This window comes from Protomyctophum parallelum, assembly GCF_964188405.1.
Source record: "Protomyctophum parallelum genome assembly, chromosome: 15".
In the NCBI taxonomy this organism is placed as follows: domain Eukaryota; kingdom Metazoa; phylum Chordata; class Actinopteri; order Myctophiformes; family Myctophidae; genus Protomyctophum; species Protomyctophum parallelum.
The window spans coordinates 9,999,597-10,013,827 of record NC_139710.1 but is presented as its reverse complement, the minus strand read 5'-3'; the positions used below and the strand labels follow the sequence as shown (position 1 = coordinate 10,013,827).

General features: G+C 39.5%; 2 protein-coding genes across 4 annotated transcripts in view; one reads left to right on the top strand and one right to left on the bottom strand.

The window, feature by feature from the left end:
* Positions 1 to 6,703, bottom strand: part of ssh1a (slingshot protein phosphatase 1a) — a 32,488-nt gene extending 25,785 nt beyond the window's left edge. For both annotated transcript variants that reach the window (XM_083783120.1, XM_083783122.1), the window contains exons 1-2: positions 6,515 to 6,703; positions 1,519 to 1,556 (exon numbers count right to left, since the gene is read on the bottom strand). In XM_083783120.1, coding sequence (XP_083639246.1) covers positions 1,519 to 1,556; positions 6,515 to 6,595 — 119 coding nt within the window. In that variant the 5' untranslated portion in view covers positions 6,596 to 6,703. The remainder of the gene's footprint in view (positions 1 to 1,518; positions 1,557 to 6,514) is intronic.
* Positions 6,704 to 7,416: 713 nt separating this feature from the next.
* Positions 7,417 to 14,081, top strand: LOC310871543 (D-amino-acid oxidase-like). Of its 2 annotated transcripts, none has more exons than XM_083783125.1 (11): positions 7,417 to 7,524; positions 8,179 to 8,374; positions 8,645 to 8,759; positions 9,227 to 9,303; positions 10,465 to 10,530; positions 10,908 to 10,962; positions 11,773 to 11,877; positions 11,963 to 12,045; positions 12,437 to 12,554; positions 12,812 to 12,910; positions 13,017 to 14,081. In XM_083783125.1, exons 2-11 carry the CDS (start codon positions 8,181 to 8,183, stop codon positions 13,140 to 13,142), a joined length of 1,038 nt encoding a protein of 345 aa, XP_083639251.1. In that variant the 5' UTR covers positions 7,417 to 7,524; positions 8,179 to 8,180; the 3' UTR covers positions 13,143 to 14,081. The 2 variants fall into 2 exon arrangements, with proteins under 2 accessions (XP_083639251.1, XP_083639252.1); XM_083783126.1 differs by having other exon boundaries at positions 11,963 to 12,048; positions 12,440 to 12,554.
* Positions 14,082 to 14,231: the final 150 nt, after the last annotated feature.

The window sequence follows — 14,231 nt, the reverse complement described above, 5'->3', positions numbered from 1 at the left end:
ACCCATGTGAAGTGAGGGGCGCTCTTATCATCATACATGGTGTAAATTCTCCATTCATTGTCAATGGGACAATGTTTGTGTAGGACCAAAATAGCCGATTTGCTCGTTCTTATCATCGCACATCATCATGACGTAACATGTCGATTTGCTCAGACACATATGACGTAAATTATCCAATCATTGTCAATGGCATTTCATATTTGTGTTAGGACAGAAATCTCTATAGCTATATATGAGGGATAAATTAACGACTAATGATACATTTTACAACGGCTTTGCTCAACCTCACGAAACAGGAGCAATATAGGGTCAAGAGAGGCCCTTACTAATAATGCATAGATCTTTACTGCATCCATGCAAAGCACATTGGTTAGATAAACTGAAATCTTAATAGCTTTGACTGCATTTTATTTCAAGGTCACGACAATACTTTTAGCCCGGGTCATCTGCTTTCTCACAGCACCCTCTACTCCTGAAACTGTGTGAAGCCTTTTATCAAGTCCAGATGATAACACTCAGCAACTGATCGTAATGACTTTCATGCCAATTACGGAAAGATAATTGAAATTAGGCTCTCTTAATACATGCGAGTGAAAACAAAGTAGAATGTTAGCACAATTTCCAGACTGCTTTTATGTGTTCCACTTCAAAGTGCTACACAACATTCTTGTTAGAAGATGTAGCCCCTAATACCCTTGATTCCCTAAGATGTCTCTGAATGCCTTTAGCTGATAATCCTAACCACGTCGACTTTACCATAATCAATATCTACCTATGCCACCTAACCACTTTCTGTGATGAAGATTGCTGCTAGTTACCAGTATTACATTGCCATCTTTGATACCACAGGCTGGCCAGTTTCTCCTGTATTTGTTGTTATCCACAGTAGGGCAGGAAGCTGTGACCTGTTTTCAAGCATCCTGTTTTCAGCAGCGACAGAAAGACTATAATGTCAGATCCACACAAAAGACATAGGGACAAAAGGTTCTAAGGAGAGACTTTCTCTGTCATACAGCCTGCACCATAAGCAATTATTATTTGACGCTAATGAAGCAGTAAAGGGCTGCAGCGTTGTTGTCCCAAATAGTTGAACATTTGTTGCAATGATCTGAAATAAACATAGAGGAACAAATATCTATTTCTTCAGAACAATGCTCCTACATTTTGGAGCACTGTAACAAAGGGAAATGTCATTATTCCTATAAGGAAATGTTGTTTCTCACATTATTGAGGGATTAAAAAAACACTAATGAAAACCGAAGATCGCCAATGATTCATTCACACAAACAATATTCCATGTGTTCATGCCATATAAGAGACAAAGTGCAAAACTTTGTATGTGTGCTGACAGTACAAACATCTCTAGAATGCAATTATATTTTGCAAATGCAACTGCAACTTCAGTTTTTTTTTATGTGCTTGTTTGATTGGATTCTGTCAACAGCAATAGTACTTGCCTATTATCCGACGTAATTTTGTGATTATGATACTTAAGGGAAAAGGCTTAGTTAAAATTACCTCAGATTTATTCGCCGTTCATCATCACTCCCCAAATCCTGAAATACAGATAAGAGGGAAACATATCACATATTTAATATTACAATAATAAACTTAAAATACAAGTGAATTTAGTTGAAAGAGAATCCATTCCTCGTAGTATTTTTTATACTTATTTTCCATTATAATTATGTTACTACAATTCTGTGGAACAAGTCTCACCAACCTACTGCTTGTGACAAAAACAATCAAAAATAAATGAATACAAATAAACAGGGGTCAATCTTATCCTATAATCCGCAGAGTGGAAAGTCAGTCGGGTCAATATGGCGTACCCTGAACATTAAACACATTTAGTGCCGGAAGTGCATCAAAATAGAAGCTCCGGGGTGCCAGAGTTGTCTGATCGCTTTTACTCTGAAAGCCATGAACCGGAAAAACTTTCCTAAAAAAGTTGACTTTACAAAGAGTCCTCACATCCCCGATCATCTTAATTATTTTTTTTACGCTCCAAAAAACGTTCATATTTTGCGGGAGAGACGGATGAGGAGCAGAAATGAAGCGCCAGCATATCGATCCATTCATCACCACGGAGAGCGCCCTAGATTAGGAGATACGAGTCATTCTTTCCGACGCGCTAACATGGGAGTCAATGACAAGCTAATTATTGCACTGAACGTTAGCATACGGAAAGCGAAAAGCGAAATGCCAAAAAAAAAAAAATAGGAAAAATTCTGAATATTCTCATCTCGCCCCGCGTCGCTGGGACGTCACTAGGACGTCCACAGACGTCGTAGGAACTAATATTTCGGGATCCTTATGACGGCCTCATGCGTCCTACGAACTGAAACGGTTATCTCATTTACCACCAACACCCCCATCTGGTGTCTGAATTGTGTACTCCAGGACCGCCACACTGAATTTGTATTGGAGACACCCATAGAGTTATAAAGGATAGAGGGTGGACTGCCCTGCCACCTGCTATTCATTTTCACGGAAGTTGCTCAGCACCCGTAACAACGGTCTACTTCCGCATTTTTCCGATTTGGGCACCAAAATTTCACGCCCAAAATGCGGAAGAGCTCAATGTAATACCTCAGCTGCACAAGGTTTCATCGTGCTAAATGCACGGGCCCGCCTGCAGTCCCAGCTCTGACCAGTAGGGCCAAGCGCTTCAACGTTGGCAACCCTTCTGAGGGCTTGGAGACACCTTTAGTTTGAAAGCCATTTCACTCGGAAATCAAGAGTCAGGAAGTAAATAATTGCTATGTAACGGGTCCCGCGAATGTTATTTAATTCACCCAAAACATGCATGTTGTAACTGGGGATGGGGATCAAATCGTTTACAGAAATGAGACGCAAATCAAGCTTCTATTCTGTTATTAAAATCATTAAAAAAAACTTTGATGACAAAAAGAAAAGCTTGTTTTGATCTTTAAAGAAAGAAGTTATTACGATGAATTTTTCATTCATCATTAAGATAATGTGATACAAATTAAACTCCTTGCATTTAAGCCATCACAGGGTGAGTAAACGATAATTTTGGGGTTGAAGTACTGTTAAGCAGAGTGGCTAGACACAGCCTGTAGGCTCTCCTATTACCTAATCATAAATTATATTATTAGAACATCATTAACACATGAATATTAATTAGATGATTGCGCCACTGCCAGTGTTTTTCAGTGAATATCCTTATTTTCAAGGCCCACGGGACCCGAGACGTGAACCGGATGTAAACAAACACTGTGTGTAGTGACGGACAATCTTTTCTTTCGCCCGGGAAATAAATGTTTTAACCGAGATCGGTTCATTAATTATGGGCGGTTGAATAAGGCTCGTTTTGACCAAAAACACAATCTGGGAAAAGATTAATTATTATTATAATTATAAATTATTTTTTGTAAATCCGTTTACATTGAGGCAGTACTACACACTAGTACACAGGAGACTTTGAAACCTGGAGGTTACATTGGTGCCGTGATCCGGAACTCGTCTCACGGCACATGCAAGCTCAAATGACTCCACATTTTACACAAAAATTGCCAAGTACTCTGTCAAGGTTCAAGGCCTATTATCCCACCCTCAATGTCTTCACATATTGTACATTAAGCATAACACTGCCTAACACTGCATAACACAATGGGCGCGTTCGGCTATGCGCACTGGGAATGTGGTCAGTTTGTTGAGTGTGGTGGGCGGTGACGTCACAGAGTGCGTTCAGTGTGCCTTATTTACGAACGACCAGTTGCAACACACCATTCACACCATTCGCAACCCTACCCTGAGGGTAGGGTTGCTCTCACCCGGTGCGCAGCGCACTGGATTTTCGAACGACAACGCATTGAGTGCACTGAATAAACGAACGACAAGAGAGCACACCAGTGCGTTCAGGGCGCATTTCCGAACGCGCCCAATACCTCCGCTGGCAACTTCCTGAAGTGGTGCAACGTCACTTTTGTCATCACTTTAGGCCCCACCCCACTCCAAAAATATTTTGTTCCCCCCCACGCGTGATTCAATACTACGTCCGTCTCTAGACATGGTAACGCTCAACTTTGTTTTTCCTCTTTTTTTCGTGGCGCTAGACGTGAGACCTAGCTATATGACCTATATATAAAATGAACAATGGTTTAATACATTTCATCATGAGAGCAATACCTGATAACTGTTCCTCTGCATTCTAAGAGAGGTGAGTTGCACTACATAGTGGACTACAGATGGATTCATTGTATTGGGAGTGGTGTGTTAACGTTAGCCTAAAGGGCATCAGGCTATGTTATGGGATGTGAATGCTAAAGTAAACCAAAGCATCACCTATTTTAAGATGACATACAGAAACTGTTTTTGACGCGTATATATTATATTGTCCAGGCATTGACTGCTGTAGGGTGAGGTTCCCATTTATTGTACACATTCTGTAATACAGCAGTTTTCGTTATGCAAAATACAGTGATACGGTAAAAACCATGTGATCTCTTAGCCTGTTGAGCCCATACCACCTGTGTTCTCATATGCCAATCCTTGTGACACACACCCCCCATGGTGAACCCGCCCATCAAACAGTTTAAAGGCACACACAGGCAGAAATGGCTCCTTCAAAAAGTATTGAATTAATTTAGTGAAATCAACATTGTGGAATCATGCTTATCTTACTTACATGTTCACACAGGAAAACATAAGTTAGGGAAAATAAATGCCTATACCTAAATAAATTGATGAGACTAAAAGATCATGATTGGTGACTCTGATAAAAGAGGTCACAGGTGCATAAAGACCTTCCCATAATTTAAGAGTAGAGCTGTTGCTGTTCAGTTGCAGTTACTACAAGTGTAGCCAGTCTTTTTTTCTCTCACTTTGCTTTGTTCAACTAACAAACTACAACTGAAATTCCAGACATGATTTAGTAGCATAGAAACCCTGGCAAAAGCAGTAAGATAGAAGAGAAATATGAGAATGTCACCTTTAGTAGGGTGGACTGATAAAAATAGGTAACCGTTTGCATAGAAGAGCAATGCAGTCTGAAATACAGAAGCCTCTGTATCATATTTTAAGAGCCATGTACCTTCACAATGCAACGACTAATCTCACAAAGATCAACAGTCTCCTAAACCGATCATTACCTATATTGTTTTTTTTTCCCTATATTGTTTTTTCCACCAGTTCCTTCCTACAGAGGCTGCACCCCTTCACCCCTAATAAGAAGATGACGTCATAGCTGCAGCAGCCTCCTGTGAGGCTGGGTATTTCCACCTCAGGAGGTGCTGGACCACAATAACTACATGTACGGACAGTGAATTATTAGAGCACTAGCCAGTGAAAGCTTGTCAAACTTAACTGGCTGAAAACATCATTATCATTATACAGATGTGTCTTAAATTGATACACTATCAGAATGCAAATCAGTGTTGTTTAGATACGTCTAGTTCAGTGTAACAAAAAGGATTCGCACCTGTGGTTTAAAAGAAATCTACTACTGCTCAAAAATCTTATTCATCACTGGAGCCAGTCATACAGCCAGGATGGATTGAAGCGTTATCTTGTTTTTAGCTAGGACTTGGCTCCCCCAACTGGTGATCAGATGGAACAATAAAACAGTAAGTAACAGTCTTACTGGAACATAACTGCAGTTGAAAACACCAATGTCGAAATATTGGTTTATGGCAGCGGTTCAATCATACATAATAAGTATTATTGTGAGCGACCATTCACCGACACATCCTCTTGTCAATTGGTTTATAATTTGGAATATGAGCTGACTCTTTCCACATGACGTTTTCCAGTCTGTATAAATAACAGACATCCCTTTCCTTGTTAGTGATCAAAGCAGAAGACCATAAGAAAATGGAAATCTAATCTCGGTCACTGCCATCCTTTTACCTAAAAACACAGCTTATAATAATTCTGCATATTATCCATGATATATATTTTACCCTACAGTATATGGATGATGACCAAATGAATGGACTGCTAACCTGTAGGGATGTCATGTTATGGGGAAAAACGATTGCTATGCTTAGGATGATGTGTGGAATGTCACTTATGTCAGTCAGTCAGGTACATCCTAAAGCTAGCTACAGTAAGCAGCTACACTTTAATGCATTTTTGCTATCCCAACTAAGCTCCATGCGACCTCTTGGTCCCTAGCCAGTAGCCAAAGTAAAGAGATGCAACGTGTAACAACGTTAAATGCATGCGGGTTCCTACGAATGGCAGCTATGTTGGTGTGTGTGTGTGTGTGTGTGTGTGTGTGTGTGTGTGTGTGTGTGTGTGTGTGTGTGTGTGTGTGTGTGTAGACTGTAGGCAGTAGACTGTGGAGGATAGCAATCTACAGTACATGTTTTACTACAAATTAATTAAAACGTTATGTAGCTAGCTATAGCATAGTGCACTGGCTGGACATGTTAGCTTAGCTTCATTCAGCGGGCCTGTCGACTAGCACCATTCCCAGTCATCCTCCGTGTTTCCACAAACGCTTTTCCATTATTGAGCCTCTCTAAACCCACCACGTCCATCTTACCTCTCCCGCGGCCGTAGTGGTGGTGCTGGCGGTGGATGCGGCGCTGGGGGTCGGCGAACGCTGCAGAGTCACCAGCGCCATGGTTGGAAGTCGAGGATGCACTGGCCGCTGCTAGTAGTGGGCTAACGGATGATGGATGAGAGAGCAGGGTTATTCCGGGGGAGGCAGAAGAACTATCAGCGAAGGAAGTTGTGCCTTTAAAAATCCCTCGTCTTTCATGTCTATATCTGACAACCAAGCGATGCGATATGTGTAATATATTTCATCTGCTATTAGCCGTTTGCAAATGTGCACGATTGATTATTATTCATAACAGCTGGACAACAATGAACATGCAAATGTGGTGATTATAGTTACCAGATGGCGTCGTATTATAATAACAATGTAGGGCATCGATAATAATATGACGAACTTTAAACAATTTCTAAGATAATTCAACTAATTTGTGAATTAATAAACATACGTCATCATCACACCGACCATGCACCACCACCGATTTTCAGAAAACCATAGCCATAATGTTCATTAATGTTTGACATTATTGTGCAAGAACATGTCATGATGCCTGATAGGGGTGGTATCAGCTCATTCTCAACACTAGACAGTAACAAACTACATTTACTTGAGTAGGCTTGTTACTGTTACTGTGATTATACTGTGATTATACAGAAATATTCTAAAAAAGAAAATGTATTTGTAAACTTTGAATAATTAGATAGGGCAAATAATTTTAAAAGCAAGTTTGCAAAGTAATTTAACTCAAGTAGCCTACACATTATGAGCTGAGCAACTTTTAATTTCACCCGATGCTCTTCAGGAAATAGCCGAATAGTCCTAGCAAGGCTCTGTAGCCTACTGAGGGTGGACCCTGGACAGACCATGCATGCTATAAATTTGTTACCCTATAAATGAGTATAGTAGCCACCAGCTATTGGACTCAGCATATGTGACAGCTCGGACATTCCGCATTTTAATTGGGAAAATCGAGTTGTAAACCTACAACTTGGAAGGTAAATTGAACATGTTTCTCTCTTTATATTGCAAATAACGAATTGCAAATAACGTTGCACTTTAGATCTGACACAAATAATGTCTAAACTTTTTGAGTATTGCTGTTTCGCAGGTTCGCGTGCGTAGACTAGCTACTTTTATATTGTGTGAAAGAACACTTTGTTACAAGTTCAAGTTCAACATATGGTGACGTAACCTATAGACTAGTCCAGCGTTTTGGTACAGTGATTGCACAAACGTTTTAGTGTTGTTTTGGCCCCATATGCACTTTCTTTGGCAATGTAAAGTAAACGTAGCCTATATGTTTTCTCACGCCAATAAAGCTATTTTGAATTGAATTGAAATAGGGACTGAAGTCACACACACGTACACACACACACACACACACACACACACACACACACACACACACACACACACACACACACACACACACACACACACACACACACACACACACACATATATATATATATACTTGCGTGCGTGTGTGTGTGTGTGTGTGTGTGTGTGTGTGTGTGTGTGTGTGTGTGAGAGAGAGAGAGAGAGAGAGAGAGAGGGAGGGAGAGAGGGGGGGGGGGGTAGGGGGGGGGGGGTATATACTTCAAGTCTCAGATTACAGGTTTACATATAAATATTGCCCATCATTTCAGACATGAGAGTGGCAGTGATTGGAGCAGGTGTCATTGGACTGTCAACAGCCCAGAGCATATATGAGCAGTACCACTCCATTGTCAGTGCATTGACCATTGAGGTGTATGCAGACCGTTTTACTCCTCTGACCACTAGTGATGGAGCTGCAGGTTTCTGGCAACCATACCTATATGACAAGGGAAATGTCCAGGAGACGTAAGTACATTGCCATTTCTCTGCTAAGTATTATTGACCTTTTTTATAATTCTTTGGGGGATTTTTAATTTTTGAGAGAGATGGGACACACACACACACACACACACACACACACACACAGCAACGGTCGTTGGGATTGGAATTCGAACCCGCGACACCCTGTCAGTCTGGATTACCAGCATATAGGTTACCTATAGCCAATAATTTCCAGCCATTATTTTGCACTCTTTAAATAAAACATTGATCAATGTAATCCTTTAATTTGTTTAGACAATGGAATAAGGAGACATTTGACTACTTGCTGAGCTTCCTCAGTTCCCCCGACTCAATAAAAATGGGTGTATTCCTTCAGTCTGGCTACAATGTCTGCAAGGAGTCTGCACCAGTGAGTAGAAATGTGTCCATAGAAAAATTATATATTTACCTAGTAAGATAAGTGTGCAACAATTAATTGGCACAGGAAGCATTTTTACAAGCCAAAGGCATTGTGTAATGAAAATTGGCTGTGACTGAATGGGCTAGTAAATAATTATAACCTCAAAGGACTCATCCATGTCTTAACATTATGTGAATGCAATTTCAGTCATTCAGTATAGCTATACAAGCAGCATCTATCTACCAATACCCAGGCCATCTGAATAGAGGGTTCTGTTCAGCAAAACAAAGAACTGTTCCATGGCATGGATACAATTCCTGCCGAGGCGCTACTTGACTGCTGTGCTCTAAAGGCTCAGGGTTTAATGAGGTTTTTATAGGCCTACACAAACTGTGAATCAGCACAGCCAAGAGAGGTTTCTGAAATAACAAATGTTATCATAGTCGTTGATTCCGTTGTGTGCATGGGTTTTGCAGGAGCCATCATTTAAAGATATTGTTCTGGGCTTTAGACATCTCACAAAGCGAGAGCTAGAGATGTTTCCTGGATACAGGTACGTATACACTCTTCTTGTTAAATCTTTCATTATAAGGTCTCCAGTCCGGGTAGTATAGGGAATGAGGCGAATAACAATACAAAATAACTGGTGAAAAAGGAATCAGGAACAACAAGATTACATAAACAAAAATTGAATACGTTTATAATGTTCAACATAACCACTGAAACAACTATATTCTGAATGGTGACAACTAAAACTTGTTGTCTAAATAAAGAATAAGAAACCAGCATGCATATGGTGCACACTGCACACACAACTCAACTTGATCAATAGCTTGGTTGTGCAATAGACAATATGATAAAAATCACACCTGTGTGAACTGAGCGGTGGAACTATACTGTAATTGTTATAGTTACTGTTCTGAACTAAACTGCTGTACTACTCGTACTGTACTGTAGTGTACTGTGTACTGTACTCACTGTACTGTACTCTGTAGTGTAGTGTAGTGTACTATACTCGTGCTGTATTGTACTGTATTGTAATCGTACTGTACTCGTACTGTACAACACATACTGTACTCGTGCTGTACGACACATACTGTACTCATACTGTACTCGCACTGTACTCGTACTGTACTGTACTCTTACAGTGCTCAGTGTGAAGCTCAACAGCAACACGTAGGCCCAGACATACAGATAGACACTCGAGAGACATTCGTGCTGAAAAAGACATTGGTGTTACACAAAAAACTCAGCTTCCCATCATGCACCTGTGCACAGTGTGAAGCTCAACAGTGCCACTTTGTCACCTGTTGGTACAGGTGTTACATGTTGTGGTACAAAGTTACATGTTGGAGACGGTGTGCCACCGCTCAAAAACTGGAGGTTATGCAATAACCGTGGTTATTTAAGTAACATAAGCGAGTAATTACGCTTTAGGAGAAGCATCTCCTAAAGCGTAATTAGGAGCGCCATGTTTCTTAAAATAACACTCCCTTCACAAGGTGCTCCAATAAATTGAGCATAAGTGCAGTAAGTCAGCTGTGTATCTGAGGCATATAACGAGTATCTGAGTCATTACCTGAACTTATAGGATTCACAGAACATACCCTCTAATGAGTGAATATTTGATTGTAGATCATATAATGTTTCATGGCTTTTTGAATAATAATACTAATAATAAACACTTTTTTTTCTAATGTGGCTAATTGTGTAGCTGTGGGTGGTTCAACACTGCTCTCATGGTGGAGGGAAAAAGCTACTTACCATGGCTTATGGATTGGTGAGTGATTTACTGAATTATGAGTGAATTATTTTCATCACATGATTTTACTTAGCCAGAATAAACAGAATAAGAACCAATGAGTAGTGTCCTATTTTTATCTTCTATTAGTTCCAACTTTCAATGTTGTCTAAAGCAAGGATAAATGTGTAGTTTGTTTTGCTAGTACCTCACTTAATCCTGTTCTGCTTATGGTTTTGCAGTTCTGTGAGCCTTACTTATGACTATTAAATGTTACTTTATAGCAAAAGCAGCTCTTAAAACCCTAAAACAAGCAATTAGCTAATAAATAACACTACAGCTGCAGTCATCGACTGCCATCTACCAGCATGATGACATATTTTTCTGTTTTTATTGATCTAACTGTATTATTTTAGGTTGGAGAAGAGGAATGTGAAATTTTACCAGAGGAAAATAGAGTCTTTCAAGGAGGTTAGTTGCTTTTATTTTTTTCTTTGAGAAATCCAGAACGCTTTTAATAATGCCTTTTGATACCCAGTCTATAACATCTTCACTTTACAGAGTGAAATTCAAAGAAATATTAAAACGGCAATCCATTCACCCTTTGTCAAGTCCCGCCTGTGGTTCTGCCTTTCTCTCCATCCACTAACATTGAAAGGTGTTTTTCAGTTGCTTTGTATTGATATTCTGTGCATTCAATTCTTATTTTAAACGTGGTGTCAGTAAAAAGGAACATCACAGGTGCAGCATGGTGACTGCCTGGGCATGTTTGTTTTTAGTTTTTTCCAAAAATGATGTTTTAACAAATTCAACATAAACAAGGCGGAACCAGCGCGGAACAAGTCACAAAGAGCCTGCTGGGTCAGTCAGGGACCAATCAGAAGGCTGACAAATGGTGAATTGTAACTGTAACACCTGAGATTCAAACCCAGGTGTTCAGCCAAAACAGGAACCACCATTGGACAGGGGATATATTGGGCTTATAAGCTTCCTGCAGGGCTACTTGTCAACCAAAATGTGCCCTAACTAACATCAGGGTCTACATTTATCAATGGAATAGTAGGGAGACCACCTCCAACCACTGCAGATGTCATAGTTATATTGTAATAATACCATAACGGTTGGTTAAGGTAACGTTATATTCATTAAAATAAGTTCCAGATTACATCTATAAAAAGGGAAAGATGAAATGTCATTGTTTAAAATAACACATACCTTTTAGGAACTGATAAGTGTCGCTTATATCTTATCTCATACTGTATATGTACTGTATGTGTTCAGCTGACTGAAATGGGGGCGGATGTCATCATCAATTGTACAGGAATAAGATCTGGAGACCTCCAGCCTGACCCTGAGCTCAAACCCGGCCGGGGGCAGATACTGAAGGTCAGAGTGGAAAGAATGGAAAATGTCTTATGTGGTTGGTTACATAATGAACACCGCCATTAGTATTAATCTTTATCTCTTTCAGGTGGATGCACCTTGGTTGAAGCACTGGATTCTTACACATAATTCTGCCACAGGAGTCTACAATTCACCATATATCATCCCAGGGTAGTTATTAAACAAGGGCTAATATAGCTATTTCTTGTACTTAGTTTTACACGTTTAGAATTCAATTAACACTCCAGACTTCGCTGTGTGGCTGTGGTGACTGGTGATAATGCTTGCATTATATTTTTATATTTGTGTGTGTGTGTGTGTGTGTGTGTGTGTGTGTGTGTGTGTGTGTGTGTGTGTGTGTGTGTGTGTGTGTGTGTGTGTGTGTGTGTGTGTGTGTGTGTGTGTGTGTGTGTGTGTGTGTGTGTGTGTGTGTGTGTGTGTGTGTGCGTGCGTACGTGCATGATTTTCACACATTCACAATACCTTTTATTTGATGTGTTTGTGGTTTTATATCCAAGAATCCCAAAGTCTCTGTATGGCCAAATTACACCTTTGTGTGCAGGAGTCGTTTAGTGACTGTTGGAGGTGTATTCCAGCTGGGAAACTGGAGTGAAGCAAACAACTCTATTGACCATAAGAAAATCTGGGATGAGGCTTGCAAACTGGAGCCCAGCCTCAAGGTGACATATTGAATCATTAGGCCTACTTGTATAAGAGAATTTAAAAAGAGATTTAAAAAAAAGTTGACTGTCTCTTAACTCAAACATTTCACTTGAAAAACAATTATTTTCAGCAAGTGTCATCATCATGCTGCAAAGTAGAATTTAGGCTTATGTGCATGAATTTGATATAGTAGGGCAGTACAGTATATTTGGTCAAATGTATTTAATCCTTTATGTAATACAAACTCATGAGACTTTCTGTTCTCTGGTATTAGCATGCCAGGATTGTAGAGGACTGGGCAGGTCTCAGGCCTGTTCGGAATAAAGTAAGACTGGAGAGGGAGACCATACAAACGGGTTCAACTACAATGGAGGTAGGTTACCAAGTTTAATAAGTTCGCTCAATGTTCATTGTTCATGTGCATCTAGTCATTATATTTTAGCCATGGACATGTGTATAATAGCATTGTTCTCAATCAGGTTATCCATAACTATGGCCATGGAGGATTTGGACTCACCATTCACAGAGGCTGCGCCCAAGAAGCAGCAAGGCTCTTTGGTCAGATTGTGCAACAAAAAGGACAAGGGTCAAGAGCTCGGTTGTAAACTCCATTTCTTATATGTTGTGTCAGATATTGCATTGTATTAATTATGCTGCTTGATCATTAATGTATGGAACACTAATTACTAAAATATTTTAACTTAGTGTCTATTAGACTAATTAGAGCGCTTATTCCAGAAATATAGTCAATATGGGTAATTAACATTCAATCATAATCTTAACGTAAAAGATAAAAACAATCAGAATATTTTTGGACACTCGTACTACCATAACAAGTTTGATTCATGTTGTAGATTTAATAGGGAAATAAGTTTTAACTCACTGTTAATAAATATTGCATAACCAGTGTTGTTTTGAAACACATTTTATTGTATCATACACATGTACGTATACATACAGTGCAGTGACAATAATCTGTGCACACAATTAATGCAGCAAAACCAAACAGGTACGAGTCAACTTGCCAGAGATGTGCAACTTGGTTATTTAATGATTTGACAATACCTTGTGTGTAATCATTTATAAATTGAACTTGGGCAAGAGTTCATCCCACCACCACCTTTCTGACAAACAAAATACAAGAACCCACAACAGCCAAGCGAGGTATTAATACATTATTTACAGATTTTCCTCAGTGAAGATAGAATACACCATTGTGCTAGATGGTTATGGATAAAAGTGTGTACATCACCAGTATCTATCATTGAACAATTTGTGCACCATTCTGGCTTGGGTTACAGATGATTCAAAACATGTATTTCACCAGTGTAAAATTAATTCCTGCTGCGCAAGGCTAATCTCCTTTGGGTGGTAGTATATTCAAGTATTTAGTATTATTTTTTAATCAATTCGAGGTTCACTGATGGTTTCGTCTGAAGCTTCACTCCAACATTTGTGTAATCACTTTGTTTCCATTTTGTGACATTCATATTTTGTAAATGAAGCTTTGCTATAGCTGGTATACTCTTTTGAGTATTGGTGTGCATACTGTATTTTATGTAAAAACTATTTTGGTGTGCCACATGTAACAGTGTTCCAAGACAGAATACAAACATAAATGCTTATACGAGTGACACCCTGCCTAATGTCATCACTACAAATGCCTTTGTAAATTGTGCCTTCACAGAAGTCTA

Excerpts from the sequence above, each read along its gene's own strand:
- LOC310871543 (XM_083783125.1), top strand. The coding sequence starts at position 8,181 with ATGAGAGTGGCAGTGATTGGAGCAGGTGTCATTGGACTGTCAACAGCC. Across the intron at positions 10,531-10,907 it reads TTACCATGGCTTATGGATTG|GTTGGAGAAGAGGAATGTGA; the intron begins GTGAGTGATTTA and ends GTATTATTTTAG. Across the intron at positions 10,963-11,772 it reads AAATAGAGTCTTTCAAGGAG|CTGACTGAAATGGGGGCGGA; the intron begins GTTAGTTGCTTT and ends GTATGTGTTCAG.